A 27,987-nucleotide genomic window follows, 5' to 3' on the forward strand; every position below is an offset into this window, starting at 1 on the left:
AACACCTGTCGCAGAACCGAGGCATGGAGTGACCATTCGTGAGGCTGGAGAAGATGACTCAACCTGTCCGCAAGGCAGTTGTGTTCTCCCTGGATGTAGACCGCTCGAAGGAAGATGTTGTGGCTGATCGCCCACTCCCAGAGCCGAAGAGCCTCCCAACACAGAGACAGGGAACCCGTACCCCCCTGCTTGTTCACATAATACATCACCACCTGGTTGTCCATGCGCACCAGGACGACCTGATCCTGAAGCAGATGATGAAAGGCGACCAGGGCATTGAAAATGTCCCGAAGCTCCAGCAGGTTGATGTGACACCGACAGTCAGCGCTTGACCAAAGACCCTGGGTCCGGAGGCCGTCGAGGTGAGCCCCCCAGGCATATGTGGAGGAGTCCGTTGTGAGGACCCTCCACGGTGGGGGCATGAGAAAGAGCAAACCTCTCGAAAGATTGGAAGAGCGCGTCCACCAGCGGAGTGAATGCCATAAGGAGGGAGTCACCGTAATTCGCCGAGAGGCAGGATCCTGGTCCTGTCTCCACTGGGACGCCAGGGTCCACTGCGGTATGTGGAGGTGAAGCCTGGCGAACGGAGTCACATGAACCGTGGAGGCCATGTGGCCCAACAGGATCATCATTTGTTTGGACTGAAGGGCGACCCTCCGGCACAGGTGGATAAGGGCAGTTTGCCGAGACTGAGGCAGGAACGAGCGGAGGCGAACCGGTCCAGCACCGCCCCAATGAACTGCAGAGACTGAGAAGGGCTCAACTGGGACTTTGGAAAGTTGACCTCGAAGCCCAGATTCTGAAGGAAGAAAATAGTCCGTTGGGTTGCTGAAATAACCCCCTCCCGCGACGGCGCTTTGACAAGCCAGTTGTCGAGGTACGGAAACACCTGAAGATCCTGCGACCGCAAGGCCTCTGCCACCACCACGAGACATTTGGTGAATACCCGGGGAAACGAAGCGAGCCCGAACAGGAGGACCCGATATTGCAGGTGAAGGTCTATCACCTGAAACCGAAGGAACCTGCGAGAGGCCAGATGGATCAAAATGTGAGTGTAGGCCTCTTTCAGGTCCAAGGAGCAAAGTCAGTCCCCCTCATCTAGCAGGGGATACAACATGGGAAGAGAGAGCATACGGAACTTCTCCTTGACCAGGAACTTGTTCAGCTCTCGGAGGTCTAGGATAGGGCGAAGGTCCCAAGTCTTTTTGGGGACCAGAAAGTACCGGGAGTAAAATCCCGAGCCCCGCTGACACACCGGGACCTCCTCCACCACTCGGAGACGAAGGAGGACATGGGCTTCCTGGAGAAGAAGGGGGAGTTGTGGTTTGTTCGAAGGGCACCCTCCTGGGGCCCCACTGAAGGAATGAGGGGGAGTCGACTGCTTGCGTCGAGGAACCCGGGAAGGTGAAGACCCCGGGGTCCGAGGAACGGAGAACTGGGCAGCACACTCCGGTGAGCCCCAGGGAAAAGAAATCCGGCAACCCTAGAGGGAGGCGGGAGTCCTCGACCTTGGCGCTCCACAGTCCGGAGACCGGAGCAGAAGAAGAGAGGGGTCAGACAGAACAAGGTCTGATGGCTTAATGGACCCCGTAGTGCGGGGGCCCAGAGACCAACCACGCCTCGGGGGAGAATCTCTGGGCTGCTTCGCAGCTCTCCGCCTCGAGGACGAGGCACGTCTCGACCGGTGCTTTGCACAAGGCCAGGCGGTGGGAGAAGTCCGCCTCAACGGATCTGGCGAGGAATCACTCGAGGACAAGCGTCGAGACCAACGCAACGTGCCTCGAGAGTCCCCGATGCGACGCTCAGGCTGGTCCACAATGAGCGAGGTCGAGGCCGGGGCAAGTTGGGCCAAAGCCAAGGAGATCTGCGAGGTTAAAATAGCCTTAAGCATATCCTCGAACATCGACAAGGAGACCATAGGGTTCGGACGAACCAGTGCTCCACTGCACTCCAACGAGGGCGACCTCGAGGTAGAGTATTCCCTTAATGAGGAGGCATGCTTAGGAGTAGATCTCTTTAAGGCTAGCAGGACTACGCTCGCTGCCTGGGTGGCCAGAGACTCCGAGGAAGGCTTCTTCGGTAGCTGAGTTGAACCTGAAAGAGGAAGAGGAGACTTACCCGAAGCCAAGGTCTTCGAAGCCGGGGCCCCCGAGGACTTAGAGGCCAAGGGAGATTTGCCCGGGACCGAGGTCTTCAAGGCCGACATCGAGACCGAGGCCAGGGTCGAGGCGTCACCAGCTTCCATGGTGAAGAGGTCAAGGATCTTCGCCCGACGCTGACGAAGAGCCCGAGGATGAAGGGTGGCACGAGGACAGGAGTCCGAGGGGTGATTGATACCGAGGCAAAGGATACACCAACGGTGTGGGTCCGTGATAGAGATAACCCGCGTGCACTTTTTAAACCCGGTGAGAGGTCGGGACATAAGGCAAAGAGAGGGGGCCGCAACGCAGACGAAGACTGGGACGCCCCGGTCACAGAGAACCAAAAACAAAATATATATATTTTTTTAGTGGTTATACGGAAGTAAAAAAGAAAACAATAAAGCGCAGAGCACAGCGACTTCCGACTTGAAGACTTGAAAACAAGAAAAGAAGCCGCTGTGCAAGAAAGGCACAGGATCGCAGAGAAGAGAGACAGGGCTTTCTGGCTCCACGGAAAACTAAGAACTGAAGACCGCGTTCAGGAGATGTGCCCTCTAGCTGAGCGGGAAGGCACACACATGCGTGGTGCAGCACTAGCAAACTTGAGATCTTCAATCAAGTTTGCTTGAAAAGCTGTCCGCAACAGGGCTCCGTGGACGACGTCACCCACATGTTGAGAATATGCTGCCTGCTTGTCCTGGGATAAATATCATTTTCAGCGATATGGTAACAAACCCGGTAAATTATTGGCTAAATTAGTGGATGCCCATACAGGCAAGCAGCCTATTCTGGCTATGCGCTCACCTGGGGGCACGGTCGTTTCTCGCACCACTGATATAGCTCGTGTTCTGCGGGACTACTTTGCAGGCATCTGAGCTGCAGAGGGCTATCAGGGCTGGTAAGACTGGTACTGCTCCTGGCTTTTCTGGCTGATGGCTTTTCTGGGGAATTCTATCGTATCTTAGAGACTCAGCTTTGTGGTTCTCTACTTGCATATTACAACGAGGCCGTGTGGTGCGGTTCTTTCCTGCGTTTTTCTAATGAAGCCTCCATAACTCTTCTGCTTAAGCCTGGCAAGGCCACTGATCTCCCAGGTTCCTACCAGCCTATTTCCCTAATCAACGTGGATCTCAAGCTCTTTTTCAAAATTCTGGTAAATAAGACTGCTTCCGTACATCCCCCCATTGATCCATGGGGATCAAGTGGGCTTTGTTCCGGGGCGGCAATTGGTGTTGAACGTGCGTAAGATCTTACTCGCCCTGGCTCACCCTCAACATGTGGCGGTCCCAACCTTGTTCATGAGCTTAGATGCGGCCAAAGCATTTGACAATGTCTCCTAGTCCTATCTATATCAACTGTTGGATTATATCGGTGTCTCTGGGTTTTACCGTGCTGCTATAGGTTCCCTATATGCGAACCCCAATGGCTTTCCTCTTGGTCAACAGGACTTCCTCTGAGAAATTTTCTATTCGCCGGGGAACCCGTCAGGGCTGCCCCATGTCCCCTCTGCTTTTCATTCTTACCTTGAACCCCTATTATGTACTTTGCGGAAATTTCCAGAGGTGGAAGGGTTGCATATAGCGGAGCAGGAACTTAAAACATTGGCGTTTGCGGATGACTTATTGCTTATACTCACGAACCCGGCCTGTTCTCTCTCGGTGGCTTTGGGTTTTATTCGGGCTTGGTTATCAATCTTGATAAATCGGTTGCTTTACCGTCTCATCTTTCCATTCGTCATCAGTGGAAAGGGGTGTTTCCACTACAATAGGACGAGGCTTCCTTTAAGTATCATGGAGTCTTAATTCCGCATGATCTTGCTACTTTATACACCATTAATGTGGGGCCCCTGTTCCGTTTGCTGTCTGCCAAGTTACGTATGTGGCATGCCTTACCTCTCTCTCTCTCTCTTATGGGTAGAGTTGCATTATTCAATATGATTGTGATTCCCTCTTGGTTATATATTTTTCAAGTCCTTCCTTTGTATCTGTTACATCGAGATGAGACCAAGTACATTTGTTCCCTTCAGTATTTTCTTTGGAGGGGCCATCGTGCGTGGTTATCTTATCTGCAGGCAGCATGCCCACTCTATAAAGGGGGTCTGGGCCTGCTAAACCTCCGCTACCTCACTATTGGATGTGGTATGCGCCATATCAATTATTACTTTCAGGGAACGTCTGATTTTTCCAACACCACTTTAGAACTCACTTGTTTTCTGAGGGATCACTTCAGTGCATATTTGCATTCCATTTCTCCCCCCTCCCCACCTCACCTGGGGCTTTGAGTGTTTGGTTTACTCCTGAGACGGTCTGGACATGGGTATGCCGGTTTCATGGCATCAGTGCTTGCGAGTCCCCCTTCCTGCCTATTAGATTTAACAACTGACCTGAAGATATTGCAAAATTCACGGGGAGTGATCAAAATAAAGTTTATAAAATTGCTCAGAGATATGGAACTCTATAAGGAAGGCTTGAAAACCTCCCTTGGGTGAAGAGTTCACCTTCCAGTCATTGTAGTTTTATAAAAAACTTTGATCACTGACTCCACAGAATATTGCTTGAAGCTGTTTCAAAAAACTCTAACACTTGAGAATTCAAATATCTTTAAAAGTCACTGTAGATGGCAACGTATGCAAAAATATATAGCATTTAGCTTTAAGCAGAACTTGGGGGTCCCAAGTTCTGCTTAAAGCTAAGTGCTATATATTTTTGCATACGTTGCCATCTACAGTGACTTTTAAAGATATTTGAATTCTCAAGTGTTAAGAGTTTTTTGAAACAGCTTCAAGCAATATTCTGTGGAGTCAGTGATCAAAGATTTTTATAAAACTACAATGACTGGAAGGTGAACTCTTCACCCAAGGGAGGTTTTCAAGCCTTCCTTATAGAGTTCCATATCTCTGAGCAATTTTATAAACTTTATTTTGATCACTCCCCATGAATTTTGCAATATCTTCAGGTCAGTTGTACAATTTATAACTTTAGACCCTTTCTGACTTTGTCTATAGTCACCATCCCTGAACACATATCAGTAAATTAATATTAGATTTAACAGACATTTTTTGCCTGGAATGGGGGTCTCGCGGTTCACTTACTGGGAGGCAATGGGGTTGACCTATCTGTTTCATTTGGTCCATAGAGTTGGCACTATGAAACCTTTTGCACAGTTGTGTCGGGACTATGGCCTGACTGGTATAAATCAGTTTGTATATTTGGAGATTCACCATTATGTGGCTTCCCTTCAGCGACCCAATTTGTGTGCTGATAGACAGGAACTACTGTCTGCAGCCTATACCCTGGGTTGTCAAATGCAGGTCCCCCTCAGGTTTCAACATCGCTATTTGAAGGATGAGACCCCATTGCCTGACTATGCCAGATATCAAACCTACTGGACCCAAGATCTCCATGTAGTATTGCCTGATGATACTATTTTAACTGCCTTAACTACACTGTCTGCTTTAAGGAAATATTTATATTTTTTTGAAATGCAATACAAATTGTTATTCCGGCTTTATGTGTCATCCAAGCGGGCGTATCGAGCAAAGTTTCGTCCTTCTGCAGTTTGTGATAAATGTGGACATTTGGAAGCTACTCTTGGCCATTTGTTTTGGTCTTGCCCTGCAGTTCAGGCCTTTTCGACTAGCCTGTTCGCATTTATTGGACGCATTTGGAGGATGACTGTCCGCTTTTCACCTGCACTTCTTTTTGGAGTTTCTCCTCCTCATCACCCTCACCAGCCTGGCACGAGGGCTTTCCTGCAGTGGTCTATTTTATCTGCCCTCAAATGTATTCTACTGCAATGGTTGGAGCCAGAAGCTCCTACGCTTTCCTTGTGGAGGATCCAGATGATTACTTTGCTTGCTTGAAAACGTCGGAGTGTCCTGGACCTCTCTTCTGCAAGTGGTCTCTGTTTTACGACTACTTGGGAACTCTTCTGGAACACTATGACTCCTGTGGCCAGGGGTCAAATTCTGAATTGCTGATTGTGTGGTTCTCCATATTTGTGCTTCCCCTTTGTTTTACTGTTTTCAGTATACTGTTTGGTTCCTTGTTATTTTAGTAGTGGGACTCTGGACGGGAGTGGGCAGGTGTTTGTATATTTAAAAATTGCTTGAGCTACATTTATTGGAAGGATTGGTTGAATTGTGCATTTATCTTGGCTCAATAAAAATCATTTAAACATAATATGTTTGGGATTGTATTACAGTTATTTTTCCAAATAAATGGAAAATCAGAATTGTTATCTGCTAGGAATGACTCAACACGTTTCCAAAATTCTATTGGGTTGGGAGTTTTCCTAACCAAAATTTCTTGTTTTTGCTGTGACCAGTTTGAATTGGATTGCATAAGCCATTCTAAGAAGTAATAAATATAATGATCAGACCAAGGAGTTTGTAGCCATCTTCCTCCGGTTTTAGTGAGGAATTTGATTTAGTAGTTAAAGATACCAGATCTAAATGGTGACCGTCTTTATGAGTTTGTGAAGGTTATATTGTGGAAAAATCTAAAGAAGCATAAGATCAGCCACTTCTTGGTTAGTTTCGATTTCCAGATGTAAATTAATATCACCTAACAACAAGCAATGAGGGGCTATAAGTGAATTATTGAAAATGGATTCACAAAAATGCTGTTTGACTTGGGGACAGGATCTTGGGGGCAGGTAAAACAGTTTACAATTTAGAGAATCTTTTAAGTCTAATCGATTAAGAGTGCAAGAAATTATTTATAAACTATTTGTTATCAAGGAATCTTATACGGTGAAATGTAATATTATGGCAAGTCCTCCCCCTCTTTTTTCTTTTCGACAGAGGGGAATAATTTTGAAGTGGGGGGGAGTAAATCATTAATAATAGGGGCTTCTTCAGAAAGGAGCTAGGTTTCAGAGAGGAATATACAGGTTAGATTGTGGTCTGTTATTCAGTCCTTAATTTGAGCTTTGCCTCTAATGATTTAAGTTCTTAGTAATAACTGGTCTTAATGATTGCTCCCTTTTGGGAAAAAATCTTGGAGATCTGAATGGCGTAGTATGGATCTTAATTGGGTAGGATGGAAAGTTCTCTAAGTTGGGGGATTTCAAAATTAACTGTTGATTTAAACTAAACTTATCTATTACTGTTGGTTCTAAAGTTAATGTATTAGCAACCTTTAATCTACCTAAAAGGAGTGATAATAATATAACATTTAAAAAAATGCATTTTGCTAAAAAGCATTAAAATCCTTATGTGTTAAATAGTAAAATTATTCAGTAATTGATAGATAAACTACATTAAGTAAATAAAATGAGACATCTACTGATCAAGAAGTTGGTAAGCTATGAGCAATAGTAATTAAAATAGACTAGCACCAAAGGTACATTGATAACCTAATAAACAAACAATTAATAAACTAAAATAGTAACAGATTCCAAGATTTGCAACACTAAAGACTAAAAAGTTAATAAACAATCAATAAGAAGATTAAAAACTGTTAAAAGACCAGCAGGGGTAACAAATCGATGGAGTAGCAGAAGTAGAGAAAAGGAACTGTCAGTAATAGGATCAGCAGCAATACCAAATTAATAAACTAACAACAATGAGTAATAAAAGAGCTGGCAAATGAAACTAGCAGCAATAACAGATTAATAAACCAGCAGCAGTAGACGTTAAGAAAACTGGCAGCATAGATAAAATCATCAACAGTAACAAATGAAGAATTAACAGCAATAATTATCCCAGGACAAGCAGGCAGCATATTCCCACACATGGGTGACGTCAGCAACGGAGCCCCGCAGCGGACAGCCTCGAAAGCAAACTTGCTTGAAGATCTCGAACTTTCGAGTGCTGCATCGCGCATGCACGCGTGCCTTCCCGCCCGAACTAGGGGGCGCATCTCCTGTGAGGATCCTCAATTCAACGTTTTCCGTGGAGCTGAGAAGACTTGTCGACTTAGTTCCCGTAGCGTTGTGCCTTCTCTTCACCGCGGCTGAGTAGTATTTATTTTCTGTTCAGTCGCTGTGTTTGTGATTGTTTCTAAAAAAAAAAAAAAAAAGTTAATTTTCTCGTTGTATTTTTGCGTCGGGTTGGGAGATTGAGGCCTAGGCCTCTCTCCCTCGTTCTCGACACGGACTTTGTCCTTTCTATGTCCCGGCCTGTTACCGGGTTCAAAAGGTGTTATCAGTGCAGCAGGATTATTTCCATCACCGACCCCCATAATCGGTGTATGCTCTGCTTGGGGACGACCCATCATCCAGAAGACTGTCTTCGCTGCCTCACTCTTCAACCTCGTGCCTTTAAGCGCCGCTTCGACAGGTTCTTCGAGCTTTTTCCTCGAATGGAGCCCGAAAAAGCAGTGGCCTCGGCCGAGGCATCTTCGAAACCTTCCACTTCGGGACAAGCCTCGAGTACGAAGCCCTCGACTTCGCCTCCTCTGCAGGCCTCGGCCTCGAAGACCTCCGGGTCCTCGGCCTCGAAGGCCTCCTCGGTGTCCTCGAAGTCTGGATTGGGGGGTAAGTCTCCTGCTTCCTTTTCAGGTACCATTCCTAAGAAGTCAACGGAGTCTAGTTCCTCGCAACCTGGGGCTCCAGGTTCGGTTCCATCTTCTAAACCGTCCTCCAAACGTGCTTCCAAATTGAGGGAATACTCTCCTCCGAGGTCGCCCTCATTGGAATGCACGAGGCCTCCGGTGACTCTGAGTCCTTTGGTCTCTGTCCCCATGTTTGAGGACATGCTCAAGTCAATTTTGACGATGCAAATTTCCTCAATTGTGGCACAATTGGTCCCGACCTCGACCTTGCCTTCACAGGTCCAGCCTGAGCAGCAGTCTCTGCCTCGTCGGCGGTCACCTCGTCGCAGGTCTCGATCTCGAGTCTCTTCCTCGGACAAATCGCCTGACCGAGCTTCTAAGCGGTCTTTGCCTCGATCGAAGCACCGCTCTAAGTCTTCGAAGGTCCTTTCCTCGAGGGGCTTGAGGCCTTCAGATTCTTTGAAGCACGTGCCTCGCTCTCAAAGTACTGTTGCCTCCTCTGTTTCATCGAGGCATTCTAGGTCAAGGACCCCACCTTCGAGACTTTTGCCTCGGGAGCTGTCTCTTCTTGCAAAACCTCGCACTCCGCGCACTTCTCCGTATCAGAGTCTTAAGCGGAAACATTCCACCACTCCGCCTCTAACTGGTAGTGCAGCATCCTCCGTTACCTTGCGTCTCGGTTCGGAGCCAGTTTCCCAGTATTCGCGCGAGGCCTCCCCATCTTTTTCAGTGGTGCCTCGCTCTGCCTCTCCTCAGGAAGCCTCTACGTCGAAGTCTTCTTCCTTTGCGAAGTTTGTCTTCGACATGGGCCAGGCCCTTAACATCGACTTGCATTCAGATTCTAAGTACACACCTGAGTATTTGGCAGATATGGAGCTTTCCCATCCTCCCAAGGAAACTTTGCGTCTGCCCATGACACCTGTGCTGAAGCAAACTTTCCTGCGGAATATGGAAACTCCTTACTCTGTGACGGCGATCCCGTCTAAGTTGGAGTCTCGATATCGTACTGTGCCTTGCAAGGGGTTTGAGAAATCACAACTTTCTCACCAATCTTTAGTGGTGGAATCATCCCTGAAGAAAGCTCATCCTTCTAAAGTGTCTGCCACAGTTCCACCAGGGCATGAAGGTCGCACTATGGATAAATTTGGGCGAAGACTTTATCAAAATTCAATGATGACTAATCGAATTCTAAATTATAACTATGTCTTCACTTCTTATTTTAATTATTTTTTGAAGCAGTTGTCATCCTTTTGCCCAGACTGGCCCAGAGAACGCCTTGCTGAGTATAAACAAATTATTCAATCTCTCTCACAATTGCGTCTCTTCATGTTGCAGGCATCTTATGATGCATTTGAGCTTTCTTCTCGGGTATCGGCATTCGCAGTGGCCATGCGACGTCTGGCCTGGCTCAGAATAGTGGACATGGATCCCAACTTACAAGATCGGTTAGCAAACCTACCATGCCAGGGCTCTGAGCTTTTTGATGACTCGATTGAGGCGGCTACTAAACGGCTCTCTGAGCATGAACGCTCCTTCGCCTCTCTTCTTCGCCCTAAACCAAAACCTTCTGCGACTAGGGCTTACAAGCCTCCGGCTCGTCGATACCCTATGAAGTCCACGCCAGCTTTCTCTAGGCCTCCACCTAGACGGCCTCAACAACAGCGTCCTCAGAAGTCCCAGACGCCTGCTCCAACCAAACCCGCTCCGTCTTTTTGACGGTCCAGTGGTGAGCATTCCAACCTCCTTGCATCCAAACTCCTCCCTGCCCATCGGAGGTCGCCTTTCCCTTTTTATATCTGTCTGGGAAACCATTACATCGGACCTCTGGGTCCTCACGGTCAACCGCGAGGGATATTCTCTACGCCTGCTTCAGGTCCCTCCAGATCATCCTCCAGGAGAGTGTCTTTCCAGTCTCTCGCAACTCCCCCTTCTTCTTCAGGAGGCTCAGGCACTTCTTCGCCTTCGAGCTGTGGAGGAGATTCCTCCTTCCGAACACAATCTGGGGTTTTATTCCAGATACTTCCTGGTTCCCAAAAAGACGGGGGATTTGTGACCCATTCTGGATCTCCGTGCTCTCAACAAATTTCTAGTCAAAGAGAAGTTTTGCATGCTCTCTCTTCCAGTTTTGTATTCTCTCATGGATCAGGGAGATTGGATGTGCTCACTGGACCTCAAAGAGGCTTATACTCACATTCCTGTCCATCCGAATTTTCGCAAGTATCTCCGGTTCAAGGTGGGGAACCTTCATCTTCAATACAGGGTTCTTCCGTTTGGCTTGGCGACCTCTCCCAGGGTCTTTACCAAGTGTCTACTTGTGGTAGCTGCAGCCCTCCGTGCTCGAGGCCTTCAGGTTTTTCCTTACCTCGACGATTGGCTTATCAAAGCCCCTTCTCTTCCAGGGGTTACTCAAGCGACCCTTCAGACTATTTCTTTTCTTCAAAGTCTGGGGTTTCATATCAATTTTCCAAAATCTCAGTTGGTTCCCACTCAATCAGTCCAATTCATTGGCGCCGTGTTGGACTCTGTTCACATGAGGGCTTTCCTTCCTCTCAATCGTCAAGAAACTCTTCTACGCCTTTGTCATCGTGTAGTTTCAATGTCGACTCTCACGGCTCGCCAAATGATGGTCCTGCTCGGGCATATGGCATCTACGGTGCATGTGACTCCCTTTGCAAGACTCCACCTTCGCATTCCTCAGTGGACCCTGGCGTCTCAGTGTCAACAGGCCCTAGATCCGCCTTCTCGTCATATAGCGGTGACGCCTTTATTAAAGAAGTCTCTCCGCTGGTGGATGCTCTCTTCCAATCTTTCCAGAGGTTTGCAGTTTCACCATCTCCCTCATCAGAAAGTACTCACAATAGATTCGTCCGAATACGCATGGGGAGCCCACATAGATGGTCTCCGTACGCAAGGGTTGTGGACCGCCACAGATCGTCGATGTCACATCAATCTGTTGGAACTCAGAGCGATATTTCTTGCTCTCAAAGCTTTTCTTCACCTCCTTCACGACCAAGTAGTCCTTGTTCGGACGGACAATCAAGTAGCGATGTATTATGTCAACAAACAGGGCGGGACGGGCTCCCACTCCCTTTGTCAGGAAGCTCTGAGGTTGTGGCATTGGGCGATTTCTCACAACATCCTCCTTCAGGCTGTCTGTATTCAGGGTCAACAGAATTGCCTTGCAGACAAATTGAGTCGTCTGCTTCTGCCTCACGAATGGACGCTCAACTCCCCTACACTTCGTCAAGTATTTGCTCGATGGGGAACTCCTCGGGTGGATCTATTTGTGTCACCCAACAACTTCAAACTACCTCTGTTTTGTTCCCGCATTTTCTCGCCCCTTCGTCTTGAGGCAGATGCTTTCCTTCTGGACTGGAGGGGTCAGTTTCTTTATGCATTCCCTCCATTCCCTGATTCTCAAAACTCTGGTCAAATTGAAGTCGGACCATGCCACGATGATTCTCATAGCACCCCGGTGGCCCCGTCAACCTTGGTTCTCTCTTCTTCTTCAACTCAGTGAAAAACACAGAGGACTTTAATAGATGGCTCAGAGCCTGGTGTCATCAAGAAGGCTTCAGGTACATAGGAGGATGGGGAAATACATGGAAGGACAAGAAGCTATATTGCACTGATGGGCTACATATTACTACAGCAGGAAAAAGAAACCTTGCAGAGAAATTTAGACAATATTTTTCTAGGCATTTAAACTAGAAGGTGGGGGTGGTGTATGTACGAAGGACAATTATAGAGACCACCCCCGGCAAAAGAAAAGATGTGATAGTAGTAAAGGCTGCAACATAAGCAATATCAGCAACTCATTTCTTAGTATTGCAACAGAAAGTGAAACGACACAAAAATCCATACAAAAAAGGAGATTATCGCTGAAAAATAGCTGGAAAGCGATGACCACAAATGCTCGCAGTCTAAGCAACAAAGTTCATGATCTGCAAGCCCTGATATTAGAGGCAAATCTAGATATTGTTGCTATCACAGAGACATGGTTCAGTGAATCACATGGATGGGATGCAAACATACCGGGATATAATCTTTTTAGGAAGGACAGAGATGGTCATAAAGGTGGAGGAGTAGCTCTCTATGTAAAGATCAATATCCAAGCGACCAAAATGCAAGGGACCTGGGGAGAGGAAGAAGCGATATGGATTGCTCTGAAAAGAGAAGATGGAACTTCTATCTACGTGGGTGTAGTCTACAGACCTCCGACTCAATCGCAGCAAATTGATAAGGATCTGATTGTGGATATCCAAAAGTTTGGAAGGAAAGAGGAGGTTCTGCTGTTGGGAGATTTCAACCTGCCGGATGCGGACTGGAATGTTCCGTCTGCGGAATCGGAAAGAAGTAGGGAGATTGTGGATGCCTTTCAAGAGGCTCTGCTCAGACAAATGGTGATGGAACCCACAAGGGAAAAAGCGATATTGGATCTGGTCCTCACAAATGGAGAGAGTATCTCTAATGTTCGAGTGGGTGCTCACCTGGGTAGTAGCGATCATCAAACGGTTTGGTTTGATATAACGGCTAAAGTGGAGAGCGGCCGCATGATACTTAAAGTCCTAGATTTCAAACGTACGGACTTTAATGCAATGGGAAAGTACCTGAAGAAAGAGCTGTTAGGATGGGAGGACATAAGAGAAGTGGAAAGACAGTGGTCTAAGCTGAAAGGAGCAATAAAAATGGCTACGGACCTTTATGTGAAGAAATTCAATAAAAACAAGAGAAAAAGGAAGCCGATATGGTTCTCCAACCTAATGGCTGAGAAAATAAAGGCGAAAGAGTTGGCGTTCATGAAATATAAAAAAACCCAAGAAGAGGAGAGCAGAAAGGACTACAGGGTGAAACTGAAAGAAGCCAAGAGAGAGATACGTTTGGCGAAGGCACAGGCGGAAGAACAAATGGCTAAAAATGTAAAAAAGGGAGATAAAAATTTTTTCAGATATATTAGTGAAAGGAGGAAGATAAAAAATGGAATTGCTAGGCTAAAAGATGCTGGGAACAAATATGTGGAGAGTGATGAGGAGAAAGCAAATGTGCTAAACAAATACTTCTGTTCTGTGTTCACAGAAGAAAATCCTGGAGAAGGACCGAGATTGTCTGGCAAAGTTACACGAGAAAATGGAGTAGATTCTGCGCCGTTCACGGAGGAGGGTGTTTATGAGCAACTTGAAAAACTGAAGGTGGACAAAGCGATGGGACCAGACAGGATCCATCCCAGGATACTAAGGGAGCTCAGAGAGGTTCTGGTGAGTCCTATTAAAGACTTGTTCAACAAATCTCTGGAGACGGGAGTGATTCCTGGGGATTGGAGGAGAGCGGATGTGGTCCCTATTCATAAAAGTGGTCACAGGGATGAAGCAGGAAACTACAGGCCGGTGAGCCTCACTTCAGTTGTTGGAAAAATAATGGAAGTGTTGCTGAAAGAAAGGATAGTGTATTTCCTTGAATCTAATGGGTTACAGGATCCGAGGCAACATGGCTTTACAAAAGGTAAATCGTGCCAAACGAACCTGATTGAATTTTTTGATTGGGTAACCAGAGAGCTGGATCGAGGACATATGCTAGATGTAATTTACTTGGATTTCAGCAAAGCCTTTGATACAGTTCCTCATAGGAGGCTGTTGAACAAACTTGAAGGGCTGAAGTTAGGACCCAAAGTGGTGAACTGGGTCAGAAACTGGCTGTCGGACAGACGCCAGAGGGTGGTGGTTAATGGAAATCGCTCGAAGGAAGGAAAGGTGACTAGTGGAGTCCTTCAGGGTTCGGTGCTGGGGCCAATCCTGTTCAATATGTATGTAAGTGACATTGCTGAAGGGTTAGAAGGAAAAGTGTGCCTTTTTGCAGATGATACCAAGATTTGTAACAGAGTAGACACCGAAGAGGGAGTGGAGAATATGAAAAAGGATCTGCAAAAGTTAGAGGAATGGTCTAATGCCTGGCAACTAAAATTCAATGCAAAGAAATGCAGAGTAATGCATTTGGGGATTAATAATAGGAAGGAACCGTATATGCTGGGAGGAGAGAAGCTGATATGCACGGACGGGGAGAGGGACCTTGGGGTGATAGTGTCCGAAGATCTAAAAGCGAAAAAACAGTGTGACAAGGCAGTGGCTGCTGCCAGAAGGATTCTGGGCTGTATAAAGAGAGGCGTAGTCAGTAGAAGGAAGAAGGTGTTGATGCCCCTGTACAGGTCATTGGTGAGGCCCCACTTGGAGTATTGTGTTCAGTTTTGGAGACCGTATCTGGCGAAAGACGTAAGAAGACTTGAGGCGGTCCAGAGGAGGGCGACGAAAATGATAGGAGGCTTGCGCCAGAAGACTTATGAGGAGAGACTGGAAGCCCTGAATATGTATACCCTAGAGGAAAGGAGAGACAGGGGAGATATGATTCAGACGTTCAAATACTTAAAGGGTATTAACGTAGAACAAAATCTTTTCCAGAGAAAGGAAAATGGTAAAACCAGAGGACATAATTTGAGGTTGAAGGGTGGTAGATTCAGGGGCAATGTTAGAAAATTCTACTTTACGGAGAGGGTAGTGGATGCCTGGAATGCGCTCCCGAGAGAGGTGGTGGAGAGTAAAACTGTGACTGAGTTCAAAGAAGCGTGGGATGAACACAGAAGATTTAGAATCAGAAAATAATATTAAATATTGAACTAAGGCCAGTTACTGGGCAGACTTGCACGGTCTGTGTCTGTGTATGGCCGTTTGGTAGAGGATGGGCAGGGGAGGGCTTCAATGGCTGGGAGGGTGTAGATGGGCTGGAGTAAGTCTTAACAGAGATTTCGGCAGGTGGAACCCAAGCATAGTACCGGGTAAAGCTTTGGATTCTTGCCCAGAAATAGCTAAGAAGAAAAAAAATTAAAAAAAATTTTTTAAATTGAATCAGGTTGGGCAGACTGGATGGACAATTCGGGTCTTTATCTGCCGTCATCTACTATGTTTTTTTCAGCATCAGGGAACCTCTTCTTCTACCAGTTTTTCCTTCTCTGCTCACTCAGAGTCAGGGGTCTTTACTTCATCCCAACCTGCAGTCTCTTCACTTGACGGCTTGGTTCCTTTCCACTTGACTGATCCTTCTCAATTCTCTCAGTCTGTTCAGGATGTCTTTCTGGCGTCCAGAAAGCCGTCCACTCATCAATGTTATGGTCAAAAGTGGACCAGGTTCTCAACTTGGTGTTCCAATCATAGTCTTCAACCAAAATCTTCCCCTTTGACTTCAGTTCTGGATTATTTGCTTCATTTATCTCAGTCTGGTCTTCAATCCACCTCTATTAGAGTTCATCTTAGTGCCATTGCTGCTTTTCATCAACCTTTGGATGGGAAACCCCTCTCGGCACATCCTCTGGTTGCTCGTTTTATGAAGGGACTTTTTAATCTCCATCCACCGGTTAAACCGCCTCCTGTGGTTTGGGATCTTAATGTTGTTCTGGCTCAACTGATGAAACCTCCGTTTGAGCCTATTGACTTGTCTCATTTTAAATATCTTACTTGGAAAGTTGTTTTCTTGATTGCCCTCACTTCGGCTCGTCGAGTCAGTGAGTTGCAAGCTTTAGTCTCGGACCCGCCTTTCACGGTTTTTCACCATGATAAGGTGGTTCTACGTACACATCCAAAATTCTTACCTAAAGTAGTGTCTGATTTTCATATCAATCAATCTATTGTGCTGCCAGTATTTTTTCCTAAGCCGCATTCTCACCCTGGTGAGGCGTCTCTACATACTTTGGACTGTAAGCGTGCGTTGGCGTTTTATCTTCAACGTACTCAACCTCACAGGATATCTCCTCAACTTTTCCTTTCTTTTGATCCAAATAGGTTGGGACGTCCTGTCTCGAAGCGTACCATCTCCAACTGGATGGCTGCTTGCATTTCTTTCTGCTATGCTCAGGCTGGTCTTCCTCTACAAGGTTGAGTGACGGGCCACAAAGTTAGAGCTATGGCGGCTTCTGTTGCTTTCCTCAGATCAACTCCTATTGAGGAAATTTGCAAAGCTGCCACTTGGTCCTCGGTTCACACTTTCAGCTCTCATTACTGTCTGGATACTTTATCCAGGAGGGATGGCCATTTTGGCCAATCTGTTTTGCAAAATCTTTTTTCGTAAATTGCCAACTTCCCTCCTCCCTTTTTACTTAGCTTGGAGGTCACCCATGTGTGGGAATATGCTGCCTGCTTGTCCTGGGATAAAGCACAGTTACTTACCGTAACAGGTGTTATCCAGGGACAGCAGGCAGATATTCCCACAACCCGCCCACCTCCCCTGGTTGGCTTCTTGGCTTGGTATCTGAACTGAGGATCCTCACAGGAGATGCGCCCCCTAGTTCGGGCGGAAAGGCACGCGCGCATGCGCGATGCAGCACTCGAAAGTTCGAGATCTTCAAGCAAGTTTGCTTTCGAGGCTGTCCGCTGCGGGGCTCCGTTGCTGACGTCACCCATGTGTGGGAATATCTGCCTGCTGTCCCTGGATAACACCTGTTACGGTAAGTAACTGTGCTATAATAAAAGAACTGACAGTATAGATAGAACATAAGAAGTTGCCACTGCTGGGTCAGACCAGTGGTCCATCGTGCCCAGCAGTCCACTCACACGGCGGCCCTCGGGTCAAAGACCAGTGCCCTGAGACCAGCCCTACCTGCATATATTACGGTTCAGCCGGAACTTGTCTAACTTTGTCTTGAATCCCTGGAGGGTGTTTTCCCCTATAACAACCTCCGGAAGAGCGTTCCAGTTTTCTACCACTCTCTGGGTGAAGAACAGCTTCCTTACGTTTGTACGGAATCTATCCCCTTTTAACTTTAGAGAGTGCCCTCTCGTTCTCCCTACCTTGGAGAGGGTGAACAACCTGTCTTTATCTACTAAGTCTATTCCCTTCAGTATCTTGAATGTTTCTATCATGTCCCCTCAGTCTCCTCTTTCCAAGGAAGAAGAGGCCCAGTTTCTCTAATATCTCACTGTAAGGCAACTCCTCCAGCCCCTTTACCATTTTAGTCGCTTTTCTCTGTACCCTTTTGAGTAGTACTGTGTCTTTCTTCATGTATGGTGACCAGTGCTGGATGCAGTATTCCAGGTGAGGGCGTACCATGGCCCGGTACAGCGGCATGATAACCTTCTCCGATCTGTTCGTGATCCCCTTCTTAATCATTCCTAGCATTCTGTTTGCCCTTTTCACTGACGCCGCCACACATTGCGGGGACGCTTCATCAATTTGTCGACCAGTACTCCCAAGTCTCTTTCCTGGGGAGTCTCTCCAAATACCGCCCCGGACATCCTGTATTCATGTATAAGATTTTTGTTACTGACATGTATCACCTTACACTTATCCACGTTGAACCTCATCTGCCATGTCGCAGCCCATTTCTCGAGTGTGTTTATGTCACTATGTGGAGAACTCTGCCCACTAATGGTCACGGAAGGAACACATACAACAGCCCCTCTGTTGGCCATGGTTGAACCAGAACATTCAGGCCCTCGGCCTGACCATCTCTGCAACGACTGAAGAAACAGGGTGTTTTGGTATTGACACTTGTGGCCATCCAGTACATGAGGGGCTGACCCCAAGACTGCACTATCAACTGAAAGGCCACGGGACATAGACACCATCTCCAGGATCTAGCACATGACGACTTAGGAAGTCCACTTGAACATTCTCCACTCCAGCTATGTGGGAGACTGATATGTCCTGAAGATGAGACTACACCCAGACCATGACCAGAGCTGCCTCCTGTGCCACCAAAGTGCTCCTGGTGCCCCCCTGATGATTGACATAGGCCACCGCCGTGGCATTTGTCTGAAAGAACCCTGACTGACTTGCCCATCATAAAGGACTGGAAGGCTAACAGCGCCATATGGATGGCTCTGGTTTCTAAGACATTGATCGACCAAGAAGCCTCCTCCCTGGACCAGGTGCCCTAAGCTGAGTGACCTAGACACTGAGCTCTCCAACCGAGAAGACTGGCATTCATGAGCAGCACCATCCACTGTGGCTGTACCAGACTCGCCCCTTGTACAAGATGGGAGGTCTGGAGCCACCAACGAAGACTGCACCGAGCCAAGCCCGGAAACGGAACAGGATGATCCAGACTGTGCCTCTGAGGTGACCACATCCGAAGATGAGCATACTGAAGAGGACGCATGTGGGCCTGAGACCACCTCACCACATCGAGGGAAGCCGCCATCGACCCCAAGACTTGGAGGAAATCCTGCGCCCGAGGATACCAGGTCGCCATATGCAGGCGAATCTGAAATTGCAATTTGCTTACCCGGGCCTCTGGAAGGAAACCTTCCCCAAGGAGGTGTCAAACAGCACTCCTAGATACTCCAGGCGCTAAGATGGAGACAACCGGCTCTTGGAAAGGTTGACTACCCATCCCTGCGACTGCAGAAACTCCACCACCTGAGCTGTGACCCGGGTGCTCTCCTGGAATGACTTCGCCAGTTGTCCAGGTAGGGATGAACTAGAATGCCCTCTTTTCGCAATGCCACTGTGACAACCATCATCACCTTGGTGAATGTCTGCGGAGCTGTGGCCAGACCAAAGGGAAGTGAACAGAACTGACAGTGTTGCCCCAAGAACGCAAATCTCATGAAGCGATGATGGGAGGCCCAAATAGGAATGTGCAAAAAGGCCTCGGTCAGATCTAGAGAGGTCAGAAATTCTCCTGGCTGAACCGCCAGAATCACAGACCACAGAGTTTCCATGCGTAAGGAAGGAACATGAAGAGCCCTGTTGACCTCTTTCAAACCTAGGATGGGCCAAAAGGCCCCTTCTTTTTTTGGCACCACAAAGTAAATCGAGTACCAACCTGTGCCCTACTCCTGTGGGGGAAGTGGAACCACCGCGTGGAGATCTAACAATCTTTGAAGGGTCTGGCAAAAGGCCTGCTGCTTCCACGCCATCTGCAAGGGAGAAGCGAGAAAACGGTCTGGCAAGGAACGGGCAAACTCCAAAGCATAACCGTCCTGAATCACCTCCAGAATCCACTGATCAGACGTGATGTCTGCCTACTTTGGATAAAAATTCTTCAGCCAGGCGCCCACCGGAACCAAGACGTGCACCGGCAAGGAATCATTGTGCAGAACGGGTGGCAGGGGCACTACCCGCACCCCAGCAGGCCCCACGAAAGGACTGAATGCAAGGACTGTATGCGCTGGAAGAACCTGCCTTTAGAGAGCCCATGAGATTGAAAAGAGGCAGCCCCTCAACCAGGGCGGAAGCTGCAGAAATAACGCCCACCAGCAGCCCCACCTCAAACCAGCGGCCTAGGCCTATCTTCAGATAAACGAGGCACTTTAGAATCAGTGAGAGTCTGGGAACCAACATGTCCAGGTCCTCACCAAACAAGAAAGATCCTTTAAAAGGAAACTTTGTCAACTTAGCTTTGGATGCCGAATCTGCCGACCAAGCGCGAAGCCAAAAGGTACAGCAACTGCAAACGCCAACAACTTGGCAGAAGCTTGCAAGAGGTCATACATGGCATCTGAAAGATAAGAAGCACCCAATTCAATCTTTGCCACCTCGCACTTGAGCAATTCCCAATCCTCAGATTTACTGTCAAGCACATGCTCGGCCCAGCGAAAACACGCCCGAGCCACCAGCCCGCCACACACTGCTGCCTGGACTGACAGAGCTGTCATATCAAAACTGTTTAATGAGGGACTCCAACACTCCTCCGGGTCCTTCAAGGCCACACCACCCTCAACAGGCACGGTATGCCTCTTAGAGATGGCTGAGACCACCGCCTCCACCACAGGCGACTTCAGTGTCCCTATCCCCTTCAGGAATGGGATACAGGTGGGCCATGGAGCAAGCAAAAAGAAAGGGAGCTTCCGGCACCTGCCCCTGTGCAAGCATAATGTCCCAAATATCCTGATGCATAAGAAAAGAGCGGGAAGCAGAGCGGATCCCCTTAAGCAAGGGGTCCACTGTACGCGAGGGCACCAACATGGTGTCCTCAAAGTGCAAAACTGAGGAGACCTGAAGAATTAGTTCATGAAGCTCTTCCCGCTGAAAAATGCGCACCACAGACGCATCTTCGCCAGCAAGGGGGTGCTCGAACCCCTCGCTGGCGGAATCCGACTCCCCAAGAGGATCCAGGAAATCTCCCCAAGGGCCCTGGTCCTCATCAATAACATCTTGCTCCTCTGGGCAAAAATACTCATCCCAAGACACCCTGGGGACTTGGACGAGAGATGAGTAGAGGGGGGCAAAACCATTCGTAAGGACTTTACCTGTCTACCAGGCGCTACAGAACAATATCATTGATAGCAATAAGCATAAAACATTATCAACATTCTTTCAAAATTAGACATGATTCACTGGCACTTAGAACCAAGTGCCTACTGTTACTGCAGTTAACAGTCCTTTGTCTGGAGACTATACAGCAAAACATAAGGTGACAAATTTGAAAATATATTATCCTAGAGTCTTAAGTGTCTAAAATCAGTATAGCCAGGAAATATCTCTGGAAAGTGAGAAGAATGTGAAGATGATAGAAGGATGAGGGAAGGGCAAAAAAAGGACAAGACTTGTTGTCCTTCTTCTTAAACTAGTTAAGAATAGAGCTATATGAGATGGGTGTTAGAACTCATCACTGTCATAACTGCATGCATGGGTGGTCACCTCTTATCTTAAGAAAACAGATCCCAAAGTGCAGTAGTGGGGTTATGAAAGCATACTAGGGACTTATCCAGCCCGTTCTTTATCTCTGCCAATAGGCCATGCTTGAACTAGTATTTGTTAATCAGTAAATAACATAACTGGCACATAAAACAATCTTGGCAGCAAGAAGCACATTATATTAGTATTTGTTACTATGAGAGGTATTTTTGGGAATATGAATCTTACATGATGCTGCTGACAAGCTGCCTAAGATCTGGGTGATACATCTGGCCAAAAGAGTGAAGTTGTTGGAGCTGTTGTTGCAGCTGCTCCTGTAACTGTGTTTGGAGTATGGCCGCGATGGGTCGTCCAGGGGAGGCACCGGTACCGCTTTTTTCTTCTTCGGTACCATAGGTGCCGCTCTACGCTCCGGCGATGAGGAGGCCGATGATGAGGCACTCACCGAGATCGGAGCAGAGCGTTTGCGGGGCCGGTGCGGTGCCGGGAGGGCCGGTGTCGCAACCGTGGCAGGAGGGCGCTCAAGGGAAGTGGGAGGCTTCTTAGCTGGCTTACCTGGGCTCAACGACCCCGAGGAAGGGTCCGGTGGTGTCGATGTCGTCGGTGCCGACTTCTATGGTGCCGTCGACGTCGCAGCCGGTTCCATGGCAGATCCGGTACCAAATAAAATATTTTGCTGGATCTGCCAATTTTTCAAAGTACGCTTTTTAAGCGTAGCACAGCGGGTGCAGGTGTCAGCCCGATGCTCTGGACCCAAGCACTGGAGGCACCAATTGTGTGGGTCGGTGAGGGAGATCGGGCGTGCACACCGCTGGCACTTCTTAAAACCCGGTTGAGGGGGCATGAAGGGAAACACGGCCTCCGCAAAATTGAATCCGGAGGCCTGTATGGTGGCTACAGGCCCCGCCGGTGCTGGCCTGAAAAAATAAAGAAAACTCGACGTTTTTTTTTTTGTTTTTTTTTAACAAAAATAAAGGGAATCCGATAAGAAAAAAGGAAAAAAGAGAGAAAATACGCGAGCGGGAAGGCAAAAATTAGTTTTTCAACGGCCGTTGAAAACACATGCGTCTTCTTCGCTCCGCGGAAACGAAGAAACTGGGGACCACGCACTCCTCCGTCGGGCGGGAAGGCACTCGCGCATGCGCGGTGCGGCCAACTAGAACTTTCTAGTTAAAAAGGTCTGTACCGGGGCTCCGTCGGTGACGTCACCCATGCGTTAAGAATATGCTGCCTGCTTGTCCTGGGATAATGAATCTTACATGATGCTGCTGACAAGCTGCCTAAGATCTGGGTGATACATCTGGCCAAAAGAGTGGATGTCCTACAGAAGAAAAAGCACAGTTACTTACCGTAACAGGTGTTATCCAGGGACAGCAGGCAGATATTCTCACATGTGGGTGACGTCATCCACGGAGCCCCAGCGCGGACAGCTTTTCAAGCAAACTTGATTGAAGTTTCAAGTTTGCACACTGCACCACGCATGTGTGTGCCTTCCTGATCCACTAGAGGGCGCATACCCTCCTCATGGTCCTCAGATAGCTAGCAAAGAAGCCAACCTCGGGGAGGCGGGCGGGTTGTGAGAATATCTGCCTGCTGTCCCTGGATAACACCTGTTACGGTAAGTAACTGTGCTTTATCCCAGGACAAGCAGGCAGCATATTCTCACATGTGGGTGACCTCCAAGCTAACCAAAAAGGGACGGAGGGAAGTTGGCAATACAAGAAAACAGATTACGCAAAACCGACTGGCCAAACCGGCCGTCGCTCCTGGACAGAGTATCCAGGCAGTAGTGGGAGGTGAAAGTATGAACCGAAGACCAAGTGGCAGCCTTGCAAATCTCCTCGATAGGCGTCGACCTGAGGAAAGCTACAGAAGCCGCCATCGCTCGGACTTTATGTCCCGTGACTCGACATTGCAGCGCGAGACCAGCCTGAGCGTAGCAAAAGGAAAAACAAGCAGCCAACCAGTTGGACAAGGTGCGCTTGGAAACTGGGCGTCCCAACCAATTAGGGTCGAAGGACAAAAAGAATTGAGGAACCGTCCAAGGAGACTGAGTGCGTTGAAGACAAAAAGCCAACGCCCTCTGACAGTCAATTGTGTGAAGCGCCACCTCGCTAGGAGGCGAGTGGGGCTTCGGAAAAAAGACCGGAAGAACAATGGAAAGATCGAAAGGAAAGTCCGAAACCACCCTGGACAAGAACTGGGGTTGAGTACGCAGGACCACCGTGTCATGATGAAATACAGGAAAAGACGGGTCCGCAACCAGAGCTTGCAGCTCACTGACTCTGCGAGCAGACGTGAGAGCAACCAGGAAACCCACCTGCCAGGTGAAGTAATTCAAAAGAGCTTCATCAATGGAATCAAATGGAGGTATCACCAATTGAGCCAGGAACACACAAAGATCCCAAACCACCGGAGGGATGTACAATGAAGAAATCCCTCATAAAACGGGAAACCATCTGGTGGACGGAGAGCAGCGTCCCATTTAGCGGCCGAAGAAAGGCAGCAAAAGCACAGAGGTGGACTCGAATAGATGTAGATTTGAGACCAGACCGAGACAAGTGCAACAGAAAATCCAGCACTGAAGGCAAGGAGGCAGAGAGCGAATCCATGCGGTGCTCAGCACACCACTCAGCAAATCAGGACCATATCTGGGAAAAGCATTGCCGAGTGGAGATCTTTCGAGAGGCCTCGAGAACACCCCCACCGACTGAGAGAAACAGAAGGAGGGAGGCACGTTGCGAGAAACCAAGCTGATAAGTGTAGAGACTGCAGATTGGAATGCAACAGAAACCGCAACACTGAGACAGCGGAGACGGGAACATAGGTAGAAGCTGAGTCTCCCTGACACGCTGGAGGAGCAGGGAGAACCATGGCCGCCAGGGCCACAGAGGAGCCATCAAGATCCTGGTGGCGCAGACCGACAGGAGGTGTATCAAAGACCCGAGAATCAGAGTAAAGGGAGGGAACGCATAGAGGAACCTGCCCATTCCATCGAGAAGGCAAGCATCCTCCTCGATGCGAACCCAGGAGAACATCCTCGAGCAATATCGAGGCAACCAGTGAGTGAGGGGCGAAGCGAACAGAACTACCTGTTGGGTTCCCCACCGAACAACCACATGCCGCAGAGTCCGAGAATGGAGCAACCATTCATGCGGTCGAAAAGGGCGACTCAACGTGTCCAACAGACAATGCTGCACGCCCTGGAAAAACACCGCCCGAAGAAAGAAGCAGTGGTGTAACGTCCCCTGCCAATGACGAAGGGCTTCCCTGCAAAGTAACAGGGAACCTGTACACCCTGGCTTGGTCACAGAAATAACGCCACCGAGATGTCGGGACGCACCAGGACCCCGCAATCTTGCAACTCATAACGAAAATCCACCACGGCATTGTAAATGGCCCGGAGCTCCATCAGATTGATGCGGCTGCGACAGTCTGCACCCGACCAAGGACCCTGAGTCCGAAGGCCGTCGAGGTGCACCCCTAAGCCCATGCCGAGGAGTCCATCGGCAGAACCTTCTGATGCGGGGATACGAAGTGGTGGCCCACCAACGAAACGAGCGTGTCCAGGAGGGAGGCACCACAATGTGCTGGGAAGCGGGATCCCGATCCTGCCATCACTGAGATGCTCGGGTCCAGCGGGGAACACGAAGATGAAACCAGACGAACAGCGGGACATCACCGTGGAGACCCCTGATCCAAAAAGGATCAGCAACAGCTCAGCCGAGGCCGAAGACCGCTGAGACACCAGCTGACTCAAGCGCCGACAGGCAGCCTGCCGAGGCAGAAAAGACCGGAGGCGGACCGAGGGGCCACCTTCCGGCATAAACAAACAAGGGCCTCCCCCTGAGGCCGAGACAAGAAGGAGCGCAGACAAACTGGGTCCAGGTCCGCCCCGACGGACTCCCGAGACCGGGGTGGGCAGAGTCTGACCCACTCCCGTACTAGAAACTAGTGCAGGTCACGAAGGGCCAGGACTAGACGCAGAAGGGAGGATGGGAATGCCCACCGACAGAAGAGAGGCAATACTCCCGGTGCGTAGACACAGAGACACCCCTCCCGAAGGGAGGGGAGGAATCCCCAGAAGGGGAGCAACCCAGAGGCTATGCGAGAATAGTCAAAAGGACGGCCAGGAGTCGCCGAAGCCGGCGGCTGAACCCTAACCCGGCGCTGCTGCAGCTATTGCGGCTGCTGCGAAGGAGGCCGAGATAACACAAGAAAGGTATCCAGAGGGCCCCTTCGGAGAAGGAGACCAACCCACCAAGGCAGACGGGATTTAGCTGGAGGCGTCCCAAGGGGCGAAGGACCGGTCGCGGTCTGAGAGGCGGTTAGTGGCCACCGCAAGAGAGGCCTGAAGAAGCGCAGAACTCACACAAGTAAAAGCGGCGAGACGACCCTGGAGGTTCGGATCCTCAGCCACACTCTGCGCCAAGCGAGATGACGCATGGCGGGAGCAATAGAGCCGGAGCAGGGAGAGAGTCTCCTCCAGGAAACCAAACTCCGCACTACAAGATTCCGTCACGGCTGCCCGGAATGAACCGAAGAGAAAGCGGGGAAGCCTCTCAAACCGGAGCTGGAGACGCCGAGGCGCAAACCCGCAGTCGACGCCGAGGCCCAATACCTCAGCCGCTGCCGAGGTAAAACGGCCCAAGTGACGTCAAGGCACAAAGCTTCCGTCGACGGCACGAAGCCTCGGCAACGACGAGGCACCGAGCTCCAGCCGACGATGAGGCCCTCAGCCTCAGTCGACGTCGAGGCACAAGCATCAGGCGACGTCAAAGCACCAGCGTCAAATGACACGGAGCACACGGCCGCAGCCGACGTTGAAGGTACAAAGACACACAGCCTCAGTCGACATCGAGACCCCAAGCCCCAGTCGACATTGAGTCAGAAAATCAAAGCACAAAGCCTTAGACGACGTCGAGGCACCCAGCCGCATACTACGTCGAGGCACAAGGCCTCAGGCGGTGGTGAGGCACCAAGCCGCAGTCGACGTCGAGGCACAAAGCCTCAGTCGAGGCACCAGGCCCCAGTCGACGTCGAGGCACCAAGCCCCCAGTCGACGTCGAGGCACGAAACCTTCGTTGACGTCGAGGTACGAAGCCTCCGTTGAGGCACGAAGCCTCAGTCGACGTCGAGGCACGAAACCTCCGTCGACGTCGAGGTACGAAGCCTCCGTTGAGGCACGAAGCCTCAGTCGACGTCGAGGCACGAAACCTCCGTCGACGTACGAAGCCTCCGTCGAGGTCGAGGCACGAAGCCTCCGTCGAGGCACCAAGCCTCCGTCGAGGCACGAAACCTTCGTCGACGTCGAGGTACGAAGCCTCCGTTGAGGCACGAAGCCTCAGTCGACGTCGAGGCACGTAACCTCCGTCGACGTCGAGGCACGAAACCTCCGTCGACGTACGAAGCCTCCGTCGAGGTCGAGGCACGAAGCCTCCGTCGAGGCACGAAGCCTCCGTCGAGGCACGAAGCCTCCGTCGAGGACACGAAACCTTCGTCGACGTCGAGGTACGAAGCCTCCGTTGAGGCACGAAGCCTCCGTCGACGTCGAGGCACGAAACCTCCGTCGACGTCGAGGCATGAAACCTCCGTCGACGTCGAGGCACGAAGCCTCCGTCGATGTCGAGGCACGAAGCCTCCGCCGACGTACGAAGCCTCCGTCGGGGCACGAAGCCTCCGTCGGGGCACCAAGCCTCCGTCGGGGCACCAAGCCTCCGTCGAGGCACCAAGCCTCCGTCGAGGCACCAAGCCTCCGTCGAGGCCCCAAGCCTCCGTCGAGGCACGCAGCCTCAGTCGGGGCACGAAGCCTCCGTCGGGGCACGAAGCCTCCGTCGAGGCACCAAACCTCCGTCGAGGCACCAAGCCTCCGTCGAGGCACCAAGCCTCAGTCGACGGCGAGGCACGAAGCCTCCGTCGAGGCACCAAGCCTCCGTCGAGGCACCAAGCCTCCGTCGAGGCACCAAGCCTCCGTCGAGGCACGAAACCCCCCGTCGACGTCGAGGCACACAGTCCCCGTCGAGGCACGAAGCCTCCGTCGAGGCACCAAACCTCCGTCGAGGCACGAAGCCTCCGTCGAGGCACCAAGCCTCAGTCGACGTCGAGGCACGAAGCCTCCGTCGAGGCACGAAGCCTCAGTCGACGTCGAGGGACGAAGCTCCAGTCGACGTCGAGGCACGAAGCTCCAGTCGACGTCGAGGCACATCGAGTTTCAGAAGTCGGCACCGTACCAATGAAACTGGTAATAAAGGTGCAGCAGTGCACTCCATAAGGGCAACCTCGATATGAGTATTCCCATGAAAGGAGGCACGCTTTGAAGGTCTCGTAGAGGCGGGCACGATCGCACTCGATGCCTGGAATGCCTGAGACTCAGCCGGTGGCGTTACCGAGGTAACGCACCTAGAAGAAAGAAAGAAAGAAAAACTTACCGGGGATCGAAGCTGCACAGTCCGATTCCAACGAAGGAAAGAGGGTCCCGGCCATTCTGCTCACACGAGGTGAGCCCAGAGAGAGGCCAGGGAAGAAGAAAATACAGCTGCAGGCAAATGAGGCCTGGCCGCATGGCTGAGGCCCAAGAAGGGCCTGCCGGAGGAAAAACACAATAAAAAGTCCTTTTTTTTTTTTTTTTTTTTTTTTTGAAACAAAGAAATACACGATCAATTAACAAACGCACAGCGACTCCCTACAAAATAAAGAAGCCGCGGTGCCAGAAAGGCACTTAGAAGAAC

The 27,987-nt window shown here is 49.7% G+C and overlaps 1 protein-coding gene across 1 annotated transcript in view; it reads right to left on the minus strand.

The window, feature by feature from the left end:
- LOC117362968 (lanC-like protein 3) overlaps positions 1–27,987 on the minus strand; it is a 55,948-nt gene that overhangs the window by 15,455 nt on the left and 12,506 nt on the right. The window contains exon 3 of the mRNA XM_033950059.1: positions 22,519–22,580. Within this exon, the coding sequence (XP_033805950.1) occupies positions 22,519–22,580 (62 nt within the window). The remainder of the gene's footprint in view (positions 1–22,518; positions 22,581–27,987) is intronic.

This window comes from Geotrypetes seraphini, chromosome 6 (assembly GCF_902459505.1).
Source record: "Geotrypetes seraphini chromosome 6, aGeoSer1.1, whole genome shotgun sequence".
NCBI lineage: Eukaryota > Metazoa > Chordata > Amphibia > Gymnophiona > Dermophiidae > Geotrypetes > Geotrypetes seraphini.